At 38.1% G+C, this 16,578-nt stretch overlaps 1 protein-coding gene across 8 annotated transcripts in view; it reads right to left on the minus strand.

The window, feature by feature from the left end:
* The window catches only part of DNM3 (dynamin 3), a 575,478-nt gene that overhangs the window by 156,042 nt on the left and 402,858 nt on the right, over positions 1-16,578 (minus strand). For all 8 annotated transcript variants that reach the window (XM_054456210.2, XM_054456187.1, XM_063648645.1 and 5 more), the window contains one exon: positions 1,873-1,982. In XM_054456210.2, the coding sequence (XP_054312185.1) occupies positions 1,873-1,982 (110 nt within the window). The remainder of the gene's footprint in view (positions 1-1,872; positions 1,983-16,578) is intronic.

Genomic DNA, 16,578 nt, shown 5'->3' on the forward strand with positions numbered 1-16,578 from the left:
GCTGCTCTCAAATAATACTGTCTTCAAAAATCCCATTTGAATATTTGGTAGGGGAGTTAGTTGTATTTAATTTTCTTTCCTGTCTATTCTTTAAACGGCTTGCTTTGTGGTTTTACTAAGTATTTTTGTATTATGAGTCACTCTGAGCAACTGACTGGGAATGTAGGAAGACGTCTTCTTTTGCTATTTTAATTTACTGTGTGATTGACCCTGGGCCAGTCATTGAACCTAATCAAGTAACTTCATTCATTGCTAAATAAAGATAAAAGGCAGCCTCGAAAAATGTGTTAAAATTAGATCCTGTTACCTAATGACTTACTGTCTTAATAACGGACTCACACAAATTAATTAGCTTTTTCCTATAACATTTTCATTTGGAAAAACTCTCCTTTATTATCCTTTCCTAGTTGTACCCCTTTTACACTTCTCTAGTCCACCCTCTCTTACCTCTCCATTTGCTTATTTAACTTTACTGCTAAGTTTCAGTGAAGATCATGGCACTCGTGATGATCAGCTCAAAATACAGTTTTGATACTGCACATGAACAGCAGAACAAAATAAGCACACAATGGAAAATGAGTGGAAGGAAAAGTGTACTTAAGAGGAAGTCCTAATACAAGTTCCAGCTCCCCCATGCACGAGTTTTATGACCTTAAGAAAGTGAGTTAACATCCCTGAGCCTACACTTTCTTATTTGTAACTGTATCCTTTTGACCTCAAAGGCAGTTGTTACAAAAACCAATGACCATGAATGTAGACAGCACTTTGAAAAACTGTAAAATACTATACATTTTTATTCACCTTAACTGAATAATTCTATTCACTGAATTTAGTCATAGTATATGAAATTTGTCTGCTCTTCAAGAAGAGCTTAAGTGATATCCATTCATGTTAGATAGATACTTTAAAAATTATCATAGAGTAGTTTGTAAGTATGTAAACAATATATTGGGACAAGAAAGACTTTAAGGTAATAAAATGTAGCTTTAAGAATGGACAGACTGGGTGCAGTGGCTCATGCCTGTAATCCCAGCACTTTGGGAAGCCAAGGCAGGAGAATCTCTTGCACCCAGGTAGTTTGAGGTCAACTACATACAAAACAATTTTTAAAACATTATCCAGACACAGTGGCATGCACCCAGTAGTCCCAGCTACTCTAGGGGGCTGAGGTAGGAGTATTGCTTGAGCCCAGGAGTTCGAGGCTGCAGTGAATCATAATCACAGCACTGTATTCCGGTCTGGATGACAAAGCGAGATCCCGTCTCAAAAAGAAAAAAAAAATGGATGAAGAATTATTATTATTTTTTTTTTTTTTGCATTTCATTATTTATTTAGATGTTTAAGCTCTCACACTACATTTTTTTTTTCCTGTATGCATTTCAGTTTATTATCTCTTTTTTTTTTTTTTTCTTTTTTTTTTATTATTATTATTATTATTATTATTATTATACTTTAGGCTCTATGGTACATGTGTGCAACGTGCAGGTAAGTTACATATGTATACATGTGCCATGCTGGTGCGCTGCACCCACCAACTCGTCATCTAGCATTAGGTATATCTCCCAATGCTATCCCTCCCCCCTCCCCCCACCCCACAACAGTCCCCGAAGTGTGATGTTCCCCTATTTTCATGCCAGGTGGAAAAGCAAGAAATAATTAGTTAACACTTGAAGATCTTTTTTAGTCTGAGTTTTTATATTTTGAAGCCATAACCCATGGTGGAATTTAAAAATACAAAATAAATGAAAGGAAAACTGAAGAGCAGACAAATTTCAAGGTGTGCCCAAAGGAACTATTTTCAAATATGATCTCTGAATCATGTAGAACTTCAAGGAAAAAAATCTGAAGACAGGAACTGTTTCAATTTCTTACCTTTGCTCTGTGTTAAAGAGTGCAAAGATGTGCTTGCTAGACATAAAGCTCTTTTCCACATCCCGAACTTTCAGGTTGTCCAAGGGAAGCATGTACTTTTTTTCTTTTTCCTATTATGAGAGAAAAGAGGGAGAGGAGAGGAAAGGAGAGGAGAGGAGAGGAGAGGAGAGGAGAGGAGAGACAGAAAACTGACTTTAATAAAAGATCTTGAGGCATGCCAATGGCAACACATCACCTGAGTTGGCTAACACTTGATTATACTATCTTGATAATATCATCACATGCTATTTTGATACCAGCTATTAAGGAATAAAAGTTATTAGAGATAGGAGGCCCCAGTGATTCTCAACATGTGGTTGGAAAAATGGTGGGGGGAAGCGTACAGTAAGGGCTCTGAGATGGAGAAAACACATGGTCCTCCGTCCTTTCCCCCTCATGTGGGTCCTTTTAGATGTTTTTAAATGTTAGTTTGATATTAAGACTTTAGCCATCTGTTAATATTTAACAATAATGTTCTGGTCCTAATTCAATGAGAAATGCCAGATGGATTTCATTTCTTGTTTTATTTGCAGCCTAAGCAGTTTTGATAGCCAGTGTTGGCAGGGGAGTGGAAGCACAGGACCCCAGTATGAAATACCCCCATAAACTATGATAAAGCATAAAAAGTACTTGCTCATTTGGGTCTAGAATAAAATATGAATTCCGAAAAAGAATTATTCCATAAAATTGTTGAGCTCCTTGGGGAAAAATTCATTAGAAGTGGACTGATATTAACTAGAACAAACTCTCTTTCAAAATAAACAATTGTTTAGGAAGAATATGAACATTGGAGAGGTAAGGTCTGCAAATGCGACCAAATTAGTGTTAGTAAAACATTGGATGCCAAAAAATTATTGGAAACATTTACTTTTAGGGACTGGCCCAAGGGCAATATTATTTATATGTAAAAATGCCTAACAACCAGTAGGAGAGAGCCAAATACTCAATTTAAGAAACCTAGTAAATACCTATTACCAGGGTATAACAAGTGCTGCCCTTGTTAACCATGGTCCTCTGTATGGTCCCAGGCTACATCTCTGGTGTTACCCCTGAAAGAGAGCAGGGCTAAAGTCCAGAGCTGGAGAGAATGGAGACTTAGTCATAACTTTTAATAAACGACTATTAATGCCCATGGGAAATACATGCATCATACAAATATGTCTGACATAAGTCTTTTTGTTCCTACAGCATATAGACTACTTCCTTGAGAATTTGTAGCTCAGCTGCATAGCACAGAGCTCTTCTGTGCTCCCCAGTCAGTTTGTGGGTAACATGTTGTATTGTAGGGAGTATCACCCGCCTTTCCACTTCCTACTCCTAAATTAATCAGAAAAAAGTTGGGCAGAGCACATTAGAATAGCAAAAAGGTAGCATTCTACTTGGCTACAAAAATAAAGTCATGTGAACAGGTGACTGAAAACATTGAAAGAAGCTGCTTAGAGAACAGAATAGCTGTTCTGACAATGTCTCCAAAGAAAAGAAGAAACATAAAAGAAACTAAATAGGAGTGGGAGAGGCTCAACAATAAACATGAAAAAGTAAAGCACTGCAAGATTAGTCCAATATTTCTACAACAAAAGTTAAGAATATATTATCAAACACTAGAATATTCTAAACAGCAAATACATAATTTAATCGTAAATGAGCTACCATAGTTGAGTCCAGCTTTCTCAAAACAGTTGTCAAACTATTTTAGGACAGAATTCTAAGAAGCAAAATTCTAGGCCTAATGAAAATCTATCCAATACATAATCAAATGAAAATGCTTGAGACCCAGGGAACTTTTTTTTATTGAATGTTTTTCAGTGCCCTAAATTTAAGCAGCTGGATTCTTTTAAACTACCATCCTATTCAACCTTTTGAAATGATAGATTTGCCTTTTAATGGGAAATCTGAATTTCATTGTAAAGATGGAACACAATGTCCTTGGCTTGTTTTCTATAGAAATAGGCTCTCTTTTATACTGCATTCTTTAGCATATCGTGAAGACCAAAACTCCAGCAAGTCTATGTCACATATTAAACACGGGAGAAATACACACACATATGCAGCCTGGGGAACATGAAAAATGGTCCTCATATCCAAAGTGCTAAATGTCATTTATCCCAGGTTTTTGAGGACACATTGCTAAATTATTTCATAATCAAAACTTTGAAGACTGACAAAAGAAGAAGAAAATGTATTCAGACATTTATTTATTAAAGCTGTAAGTCAAACAGAGAATTAAATGAGACAGCAGTAACTCTAGGCAATAAAACAGTATATCATGGATATTTCTAAAAAGTCTTGGTGCTTTGGGGAAAGAATGATGTTCTGCTAAAAGAACATCGTGACTCTAAAATAGCTAAAATAAACAAAAGAAATAGAGAAGGAGAAATAATATATAGAATTATAATTTCCAAAATACAGTCTTAGCATCATCTTAATTAAGAAATGTGCTAAATCGTTTTTGTCAGTTCTATGACTGTCTAATAATGTGCTGTCCAATATGGTAGCCGCTAGCCACAGGCAGTTACTGAGCACTTGAAATGTAGCTCAACTGGGATTAGCTAGAAATGCAAAATAGACACCAGATCTCAAAAACTTAAAAAGAGAATGTAAACTATATTGGTAATACTTTTTTATTGATTATATGTTGAAATAACATTTTGAATATATTGGGGGTAAACAAAGCATTATTAAACATAATTTCAACTGTTTTTTCTTACTGTTTTGAACTTGGCTGTCAGACAATTTTAAATGACATATGTAGTTCCATTAAATTTCTACTGATAGCGCTAAATACCCCATGTACTTAACTCTTTCCTTCCTCTCATCCATCCAAACAGTTTTCCCTTCTGACCTCCCTGTTTCTGCTATCAGGTTTATCCTTCATTCTCCCTGTCACCCCATCTGAAAGCTCACTATCATTTCTGACTCATCGTCTTTTCTTGCCTCCTTTATTACTTCAAGACTCTGTCACATCGTGTTTAAAGAGTTTGTCCTAGTTCCCCTCCTTTGACATTCCCACAACGTTATTCCAGATCCCTGGCATCTCACAAGCATGTGGTCACAAATTGGTCTCTAATCTAGTCTCTTTCCTTCCAATTTCTCTAACATCATCAGAGAAGATGATTTTTGAAAACGATTTTGTCAAATTCATTGCAATCCTTCAAAACTTTCAATAGCTTTCCATTGTTTATGGAAGAAAATCCACTAACCTCTTTAATGTGAAAAGGTTTAAAAACACTTACAAATTGGCTCAATCCTGATTTGTCAATGTCTTCTTTTCTCCTCCATAAGAAGTTTCTGTTTCAACCAAATACATCTTTTCCAAATACGTCTTTTCCCAACTTGAGATATTCCTTCAATAGTTCCCTAACATAGCAATGTTTAGTATTCAGAGTCCAGTTCAAGTTCTACTTTCTGTGCAAAAGATTTTCTCAAACTTGTAACCATTTGTCTGTTTCTGTCACCTCCCATCTCTCTCCCTTATATTCATATAATAGGTATTATTTATTCTATTCATTTCAAACTATATGAGACAGCTTCAATTTATAAGTGCATTACATTTGAAAATTTATGTGAACGTTGCTCATTTGGAATTTAGAATGTTCAGTCAACTCTCTTGTTTAAGTAGCTTATATATTGTTTAAGCAGTTTATATAAGCTTACACAATATAGTTGTTTAAGTTGTTTTAATTTATTTTTAAAATATGTGATATTTGTTATAATTCTTCCGTGGCTTGCTCTAACATTCTGAAAGACAACAATCTTTCTCAAGCTAATAAATAATCAGATTAGAAACAGGTTTCATGACAGACTAACAGATAATATTCTATGTTATGGAGAAAAACAAAAATTTACAGCATGTTTTTCGTAACAAATAAGAAATGAAATTTGATATTTTAAACATTTTATCTTGAGTAGACATTTTGAAGGAAGCACTTGTAAACTTCTAGAGAAAGATTTTTTAACAGAGATTCAGAAAAGAACTTCTGCATACTTTCAAAGGCTTCAGAGGCTGAGGTCACTGATTCAACACCATTCTTTTCTTCATATTTAAACATAGTATCTTTCCTCAATACAGGAGGGTCGCCAGCAATATTTCTATGGGAGGCATCCAGGATGATAGAGATATTTTTGTTCAAAGAGAGAGGGAACATGAGAGCATTAGTGTACTGTTCTTTCCCTGAATTCACTTGGCAAGAGTTAGAAGAAACGGAAGAAACAGATCAGGTCCAAAGAGGGTGCATCTTTATGTGAAAGGGGTCTGAGGTGGAAGTAACTGAACAATGAGTAGTAAAAGGCAGAGGAACCAAGGTGGTAGAAGGTGGGAATTATGGGATGACTACAGTATGTGCTCGCTGACCTTGAAAGGAAACCAGAGAGTCAATGAGAGATAGGTATGGGCTTGGCAAGTGCGCAGTGATGGTCTCTAGCTGGGAGAGCACCATCAATATAACTTTGGCACTAGGAGGAGATACAATGGGTATGAGCAGAGGATCAGGTGTGTGGGGGAATAGCTCCTGCATATGCAAAGGACTGGGAGGACTTTATTCACGTGGCAATTTATACATAGGGAGTCTCATAACTTGAATTACTTGAGTGGCCTTGGTTTGATGACACCTTTAATTATTGTATTTGTTCATACCTTTTCTTCTATTAAAGCAACAACATCTTCAAAGGTAAGACTATGAATTCTTCCTTGTTTCTATATATTACAATGCCTAGCATGATGCTAGGCATAAAAATTCATACAGAGTATATTATAAATATTATCGAATTGATTTGAAAATGTCTGATAACCAAAGCCAGGTGTTGACTAAGATGTTTGATAGTCACATATATATGATAATCAAGTAAAAATTCTATGAAGAAAACTATATGAAATGCTTAACTGACAGACACTGCTTTTGACTACTAAATCTTTACAAAGTCTAGACTGATTGCCATGTTTATTCCTACCTCTGCCTTTGTGTTGTCTTCTATTTGCCAGGAATGCCTTCTCTGAAAGAAGGCAGGTTCTTGTGGCCTTGAAATTTATTTCAAGGCCACCTCCTGATTATAGCACGTCATATTTTTCTTCTATAACTCTCAAATTTTCCACAATTTTTGTCATAGGCGATCTAGCACGGCAATCTTTATTTATGTTTAGCTTGCCTCTTCAAGCACAGATTGGAAGTTCCTTGAGGGTAAAGATTATGTCATCATTCTTTTGTGTTTACATGTAACAGTTATTACATTGGTGTATATACAGACATTGCTTAATAAACATTGACTGCTGATGATCCATAATAAATAAAACCCCAACATGCTGGGCCTACCTAGACCATTGTGTAAAAATTAACCAGAGGTGAATAAAAACACTTAGTTTTAATGCTTCAAAGATTGATTTTAAATTAACTTACAGTATTTTGCTTAGCATCATATAGTTTGTTAGATGAAGTTTTACTAACCTAAACCAATATCTCTGATTTGATTCATACAAACCTTTAACATATAAATGTACTGTGGCAATCCAATATACTTCAAAAGAATACAAAAAAAAAAAAAGCATAGATTCTGCTCCTAGGAGATATGAACTGATGAAAAGTTTTCAAAAATGGTAGAACTTAAAAGAGATTACATTAGAATAAGAATAAGAATAAAGGCCAGGTATGGTGGCTTACACCTGTAATCCCAGTACTTTGGGAGGCTGAGGTGGGTGGATCACCTAAGGTCAGGAGTTTGAGACCACCTGGCCAACATGGTGAAACTCCGTCTCTACTAAAAATACAAAAATTAGCTGGGTGTGGTGGTGGGTGCCTGTAATCCCAGGTACTTGGGAGGCTGAGGCAGAAGAATCACTTGAACCCAGGAGGCAGAGGTTGCAGTGAGCCGAGATCACGCCATTGCACTCCAGCCTGGGTGGCAAGAGCGAAACTCTGTCTCAAAATAAATAAATAAATAAATAAATAAGAAATAAGAATAGAGTAATAAAGAGAAATATTAACATACAAAAAAGCCACTAATGGCACCAAATACGTTTTTTAAATATGCACTAATGGCACCAAATTAATTTTTTAAATATGTGATATTTGTTAAATTCTTCACTTGCTTGCTCTAACATTCTGAAACATGACAATCTTTCTCAAGCTATCAAATAATCAAATTACAAACAGGTTCTATGACAGACTAACAGAATATTCTATGTTGCAGAGAGTACTCATGCTTCACTAGAACAAAGATTCCTAGTTTTGACCACCCCCTTCTTATACTCATATAACATTCCATGTGTGTTCTCTATTTTTGTATTTGCCATATTTTATACTCCTAATTGTTGTCTTTTTCTCCTATTGAGAAACTGATATTTATTTGTCCTCTCTCAGTGCTACACTACTCTCCTGGCAATGAATGGAACATTTCTCTGACACATCCGCACCAAAAATGTGCGTAGACCACACGTGAAGTACCACTGTGCCAGCCAACAGAGGAGTGACAGAATGACTATGCCACCAAGAACTCAGTCCAAAGACAGGACAGTAGTGCATAGATTTGTCCAAGTTAAAAAGATTCCTCACCCAGGGACTATAAATGTTTTTGCAGAATACTGAAAACTCATGAGATGCCATGGGGTAGTCAATTATTATAATTTGCTTGTTGCTCAAGAGATAATAATGTTGATCAATATTTTTCCTAACAAAGTCTCATTTTTTTCTTTGATGCATTGTGGCCAGAATGTTTGCAAGCAGGGAAACTGGAGACATTATCCTGGGTTTATGGGTACGGACCAGAGCCAAGAAAAATGTGACGGCTCCATATATTAATCCAAGCCCTTCATGCTCTGAGTAACTGACACACACAGTTATGTAACCATACATATTCATCATGCTCCTCACCCACACCTCATTTTCTGAGACACTGGATTGCCCGCCAGAGTAAATTCAAACTCTTCACTGTACCCACTGCACCAGCCATGGGATTCCTGCTTCCCAGGAAAGCCCATGCATTTTCATTTTCCACACAGAACGTTTCTAATTGTATCTTCTTATCTTTGACTAAACTATCTCTTCCACTAGAAATACCTTTGCCTATTTGCCACTCTGCTTCTCTTTGCCTCAAAGTTACTGCAAAAGATTACTCTGTCTAGCTCAGACTTAATTTACATTTTTTTCTAAAAGTATTATAGGTCTCATTTTCCAGCCTTCTTGTCTTTTCCCATCACAATTGCAGACTTATTTTTTTAATCAGTAGAATCCGTTGATTAAAAAAAAAATTCTGACAAGTCCTATATATTAAATAGATTAAAAAGTGGAGCTCCTCTGATTGCAGCAAGTGGGGGCTATGAGGAAACCTGTCCATTAAACTCATCTTCTCACCCTGGTATTGCCTCTAAGACACCCCTGGAATGCCTGTTGATAGGGTTTGGCTCTGTCTCCTGATCCAAATCTCATCTCTAGTTGTAATTCCCAATGTTGGAGGAAGGACCTGGTGAGAGGTGATCGGATCATGGGGGTGGATTTCCCCCTTGCTGTTCTTGTGGTAATGAGTGAATTCTCATGAGATCAGATGGTTTAAAAGTATATGTGGCACTTTCCCCTTAATTCCCTCTCTCCTGACACCATGTGAAAAAGGTGCTTGCTCCCTCTTCACCTTTTGCCGTCACTGTAAATATCTTGAGGCCTCCCAGTCATGCTTCCTGTTCAGCCTGCAGAACTGTGAGTCAATTAAACCTTTTTTCTTCTTAAATTATCCAGTCTCAGGTAGTTCTTTATAGCAGTGTGAGAATGGACTAATACACCTGTGGATGACTAGAACACAGGCCTAAATTTCCAGATCCTTGTTCCCTAGCCAGTCCACCTGGCAGCCTTATCCTCCAAGTGTTCCCACAGTGGCAGGACTCTGCCCTGACCTCTGTCTGGCTGGAACCTTATGCTCTGCCCTGTGTCTTTAGGTGTTCTACATGGAGCAGCTCTATCTAGCTCCCTGTGACTTCTAACTGAGCAAACACATCTCCCAGAAATGTGAGTGCAGTTCGCTGAACCTTTCATTCAAATACTCCTGTGATACCCTGTCTACCCAACCAGGCACTTTGATGTGTCCACCAAATCTCAGTCAAGCCTGTGGTGCTCTAGAGCCATCAGAAGCCCCCACCATGGCCAGCATGGCAAGGGCCTCCTCCACCATTGCCAGGATTCCTCTAATTCCCACCTGATCCCTTGTGCTTGGTTCCTCGCACCCTGGTCGGATACCCTGTGCTTGGTTTACACTGTCACTTTGTGCTTTTGTCTTACTTTCTAAGAGTCTACATGTTTCACCTAAGTGTGTCTATGCTCTGCCTTTCCAACTACAAGATAAAACCCTAAAGAAACAAGCAACTCCATTACTATTATTACCTTTATTTATTATCGTTGTTAATCATTCTATGTATCTTACTCCCTTGTTACTCTGTAGCTGTGTGCTGACTTTGCTACCAAATCATCAACTCTTTGAGGAAATAAATTATTTCCTTATGAGTTTTGGTTGCATCATAGACATTCAGCAAACACTTGCTGAATGAACATATGAACAGCCCCCTCCTGGGCTGGCATAGTGCTTTGCCTAGTTCACGGACTCAGAGATGATGACTGACTCATACAATAATCAAAGTATCAAAGAATAATGAGAGGCTATGCAAATATTGAGAATACCAGAATAATATTTCCATGTGTTGTTGAAAACTAAAATCTGGTGTTTATTGCTATTAAGAAGTTATAACTATAGAGATGTACAAGTACGAAACTCAAAATATAAACTATGCACCTTTTTATTTGGATTTTAATTTCTTGCTTTAATCAGAATTATATTTTGAATAGTAAAGAGCATCTGTGAACCAGCAGGTTGCTCATCAACAGCACTTTTTAACCTTTTTCTCTTGAGCACTGTATAAACTCCCTGTGTTTGATGAACTGTTCTAGTAGTCTCAAGAAAATTCCATGGTCTTTGGACCACTGGCTTCATGGCTGCACCCTCGTACCTACTCAGATCCTGAAAGGGAGCTGCACACTAGGATATCTCCACTTGGCAGGAGAAAGATAATCAGTCACACTTGACATTACCCCAGCTGGAGATCCTGCTCTCTTCCTGGTTCCTACCTTCTCTTCAGAGTCCAGCTCAATTTCCACCTCCTCCAGGAAGCCTTTCTGGCCTTACAAGCCCACGGGAGGGCTCCCTTTTCCATTCTCATGACTTTCTTCGGCCATGTATTTTTTTCTTCACTTAGCATATATTGCCCTGTATTCTCAGATACAGCTAATATCCTCAAAATGCACATTCCCCTTTCTTCCCACTAAAAAAAGTACTTTATAATTTGAAAGTGAGAATATTAAAGATTTTGTTCTCAAATATTTATATTGAATTTCTATATTCTTAAATTTAGAGAAATAGTTCTATGTATTTGTACATATGAGATTGGTAATGTAATAATGATAAACATACTAAAGAATAAATTTAAAGGACTTATGACTCAAGATGGCAGATCGATCATATATATGTATCTCTTCTCTTTCTCCCAAACCTACTATGATATTATAATAGTAAAATAATTTAAAAAGATATTAATCCACAATAACAAAGAAATGGGAGAGGAAAAATAGTGAACAAAATATTTTCAAAAAGCTTTCTAAGAGAGAAGAGACAAAGGAGGATTCTTTGACCTAGCATAAAGAAAAGGGTTATTCTCCAAATACCTACAGAGGGAAAGAATGGAGGAGAAACCACCTCATTTGACTTCTTGTCCTTGAAGATACCTGGTACCCACATGCATGGGTATGGTAGTGAGGTTGAGGCAGCGGGATCAGACAGAAGTCCATGTACAGAAGTATACAAAATAGGCCAGGTACGGGAGCTCATGCCTGTAATCCCAGTTGTTTGGGAAGCCGAGGGAGGAGGATCACTTGAGCCCAGGAGTTTCAGACCAGCCTGGGCAAGATAGTGAGACCATGTCTCTCCAAAATTTTTCTTTTAAAAACTAACCACATGTGGTGGTGCCTATGATTCCAGCTACTCAGGAGGCTGAGGTGGGAGGATCACTTGAGCCCAGGAGGCAGAGGTTGCAGTGAGCTGAGATCATGACACTGAACTCCAGCCTAGGTGACAGAGTGAGATCCTATTCCAAAAAAACCAGAAGCACACAAAACAATTGGTGGCACAGGACTACCTTTTCTACTCATGGCAACTCATTCCTACCTTCAGCAGGAGACGAGAGGCTTTTTCCCTAGAGAAATTATACCAAAGAAGTTTCAGGCTGAGAGATACCAGGCAGGGTGAACAGCAAGGGGTGGGGTCAAAACAAGAGAGTTTAGTGAAAGTCTACATACTAAAATGTTCTCCATCAGCCCATTTCTTGCCCTGCCCCAGAATGCCAGCAGCCAGATGGGCTTCCCTGTCCCTACCAGGAAAGATAGTGAACTCTTCTTTTCTGGGGACTCATAGATTCAGGGGAAATGCCCTGTATACCACGAGTTCAATGAAAACGTCAGGCTGCTGACTGATCACCTTATAGGAAGATTCTGTATTCTGCACACTCCTCCAACAATTTTCAAGCAACTGAATGGCACAGAATCTTAATAGATTAGACAAGTCAAGGCTCTTAACTGGAGTGGATTCTGAAGTTGGGCTATCTCAACACTTATTCCAATGCCCTGTAATGTTTGAGTGCAATTCAAAATCCTCTCACCCTTCCCAATCTTGCTCTTACAGCCAGAGTTCCAGATGAGATATACTTTCTGCCAATCAGATGTAGTCATGCCAGACTTTGATTCAAAAAATGAGTCAAATGAGAGACCGGCAGAGTGTGTGGCACCTGTTTTGTTGGCCTGAATCACAGCAGAGGTGATGGGGCTCTGGATCCAGAGGCTGCAGTAGAACAGTGGCTTCCTGATTATGCAGCCTCCAGATTGGTGGAGGCAACAGCTCCTTGGCAGTCCCAGAAAATTCTGTTTTGTGAGCCATTCCTGGAAACTCAACCTAGTTCTGCAAGTTTGCCCTCCCAATGATTCTCAGAGTGATTTATCCCTCTTAATAAATTATTTTCTACTTAAACTAGCTAGAGTTGATTCTGTGGTTGACAATTAAGAACATTGAAAATAGTATAATAATATCTAGTCAACATATATTATTATGGCTTAGCAAAAATGAATAGCCAGTAAAGCAGAACAATAGCATTACCCTGCAATACTTCCCACATAATAAGAGTCAAAACTTACACAAATCAATTATTAACCTGTATGTATGCCATATCTTTATGCAGTTTTGAAATTCCAGGACTTTTCGCTCAAAAAGAGCTTCTAACCAAGAAATACACACACGCGCACACACACACACATCTATGTATATATACATATATATGATAAATACCATGCATGAAAAATTTTAAATTGAGATTTCAAGGTGTGAGTGAGACAGATGGCATTTGAGCAACTTTGCAAGAAACTAAATAAGGCAACAGAAAAGAGGAGAACAGAAAAAAAATCCTGGTGGTTTGCATGTTCATAAACTTTTACAAACTACCTCTATAATAGCAGTACTACTATTCATGGGTTAAATTTTCTTTACTAGTGAGCTAAGTACAGATACTTAGTTTGTGTTTTATACTTTTTCAGTTACTAGGAAGGAAAAAATTTACTCAGCATGGCAAAACACGCTTCAAGCACTTCACATTAGCCCATTTCAAATACTTAATGGTTGAATTTTCCTATTTCTGTGCTCCAAGGCATTGCAATTTATATTTTTTAAAAAGAGAAACTTTCAAGTTTAGAATAGTGATTGCTTTACTTGAAAGTCCATGTTACATGCTATGTATTTCTATTATTAAAATGCGAAGACAAATGTCTTTCAACTCTGACTTATGTGGCTTCACATTAAGTTACAAAGTGAATTTAAGACACTCCACAAACTGAAATTATGCTTACTGTGTAACAGCTTTCGAGTGCACATTAATCAAACATAATTCTACATGCTAGCCCTTTGGGTGTACTTGCCTTAAATAAAAGTGTTATTTTGGCTAAATATACCATATGTTTGTAAAAGTTCAACTTAATAAAAGCACCTTGTTTACAAATGCAGCATAATTTTTACTTCTCTGAGAAAACGGAGGTCAGAAAATCACTGTACAAATAAAATCCCCTGACAATTCCCAGAACTCAGTAGATGAATGGTTTAAATTTCCCCCCATCATTTGTCACCAAGCTGCAAACAAAAATCAAATCTGAATGTTCCTCTTTCTCTCAAAAAGAGGCAAAGAAACACTCAAAAAGAGGCAGCACTAAGGAGAAAAGCAAAGGGCCTGAGCATTCAACCAGATAACCAAATTAATGAAGGTTTCTGAAGCCCTTTGCATTGACTGTTGAACTGTTTTAGGTTTTGGTTTTTTCCTCCACTAACAGTGACGTAATTCTATGAGGTATATTCTGAGAGGAACATAGTTTCTTTGAAAAGCAGAGCTGAGCACCATGCCCTTTGTACTTTAGTTTAGAGCCCTTCTCCCTGTGTTCCAAGGAGTACAGGAGTCTGGGATGGAATAGGGAAAAGGGGGCCCCTTCCATGTGCCTTCTGAGACTCAGCCCTGTATTTAAGATGATATTTGGCTGGATCACTGCAAGCACAGCTGGTGGTCTGTGCACCACTACTGGCTCCAACACATCTCCATGCCGATACTGGGCTTTGGACAGGGAAAAAATAAATAAACTGGAATAGTTCTCCTCCTCCATCAATCCTAATCATGCCTCCTAGCCTGCCCACTACAAAAAAAAAAAAAAAAAAAGACAGGGCTGGAGAAAAGAAGAAGCAGAGGGGAGAGAGATAATCAAGAACACAGAGAGTGAACTGAGAAGGTATCATTAGAGAGAAATTAAAGCTGCCCAACCCAGAAGTGCTCTCTGTGTTCACTGCATGCTCAGGTGGCCCCATCTATCCTCAGCTTCTGAGAGACAAAGACCATGGAAGAGGAATCCCATGAGGGGTGGTGCAGCAAGAGGAAATGACAAATGGAGTTAACACAGAGATTCACATAGGAGCTCTAACACTAGCTATGTGAACCTTCTGCAAGTTCCTCGATTTCTCTTCTCTCTGTATGGAGGTGATAATTCATGCCTCAGAGAGGGTATGGAGATTAGAGACCATGCAGATGACTGTGTATTCAGGGACTTCGGATACATGTTTATTTCCTTTTCCTTGGAAAAAATTTTCTAGCCATCTTCCCACCCATAAACACAGTATGGTGTTCTCTCTTCAACATATTTACAACAGCAAGCTTTTATACTTGTAAGCTTTTGAACTGTGAGGGGAAAATAGGAAGTTAATTATGTACCTAGTAGAGAAACACACATTGAACATGAACAATAGCAAACCAGGAGGGTGTGAAGCAGCGAAACAATAGTGACAGCTTATTTAAACTCTGCTTTCTTATTAGAGGCAGGCGTGCAAGAAATCCAGAACTGTGGGACTGTGTCCATAGCCATATATAGAGAGGGAAGATGTGACTACAGGCTGAGAGCGGGTACTTATTTCTTCCCCTTGCACTCACAGTGGATTGTGCAGAAGAGGTCAAGGAAAGTACTTGGGGAAAAAGGCAAGTTCTGGAAGAAATTGAAAATTGAAAATTCCACAATTAGAGAATCATTTGCCTTTTGTGGCAGAATGTTCTTCCACATTAAAAACTGAGCAAGGTTCTCAAGACTGGCTAGAAAACTGTAAAGTGGGAAAGGGTGTTTTTTTTTTTTTTTCTTATCCTGAAGTCTTCCACTCAGGCAGCTTTGTTTTTCTGTTAGCTTCAAACAGAGATGGCCTGGGTCAGCTGCTATTGCTGCTGCCTAGTTTCTAGGTTTCTCCCTCTTGTATCCCAAGAAAGCTTCCCCTCTTGTTCCATTTGTTCTGTATTACCAACCAGATTTCAGGTACCATGAATGGGACTGCATGCTTACCTCTGCAGATGTCTGATACTAGCAGGTACTTAATACATGCTGACTTACGAAGATAACAAAACTCACCTATCCCATGTCTCATTCCCCTAGGCTTTGTTTCATGCATAATTAGAATAAATTAATGTCTGCTACAGAATAAACTCTTATTAATTATTCTTCCTGGGTAATATATTTGAATTTAAGTTGAGTCCTTCAGTCCTTCCATTTACAAGGAATGAATTATTCATGTACACTAGCAAATTAGTAGGGGTGAGGTTCTTGGCTTAGGTTGCCCTTAAGTCGTCCCAGTGGGTAGCTGCTCAGTCCAAGGTTGGACATGAAAACTCTTGACAGCTTCTCCCAGCCTTAAACCAGGAAGTGTAGGGCAGTGTTTCTCCAACTGCAGTCCTCTGACCCCAGAGTCTGTGAGTTCTTGTGAGAATTAAAAAGAAATCTTGTGTTGGTATCTAATAAAAATTAGTAAAAGAGATTTGCTGAACTGTCTGGGGCACGACTTTATAATTGGACACCCACCATTCAATTTTAGTGCCTGTGTTTGCACCAAGTGGTAGTAATGTATTTATAGTATGGTAATGAAAAAAGGGCAGAGGCAGACATCAATACATCAGTTATGTACTTTCCTCCAGTGACATCACAATGCCTTGAGTGGAGGGAAGTTTCATTCCAACAGAATGAAAGTGGCAGGAGACTGGTGGGATCACCCAGTACAGGGGAGCCTGAGAACGCCAGTCTCCGAAGAACCCAT

Source organism: Pongo pygmaeus, chromosome 1 (genome assembly GCF_028885625.2).
Source record: "Pongo pygmaeus isolate AG05252 chromosome 1, NHGRI_mPonPyg2-v2.0_pri, whole genome shotgun sequence".
NCBI classification, from domain to species: domain Eukaryota; kingdom Metazoa; phylum Chordata; class Mammalia; order Primates; family Hominidae; genus Pongo; species Pongo pygmaeus.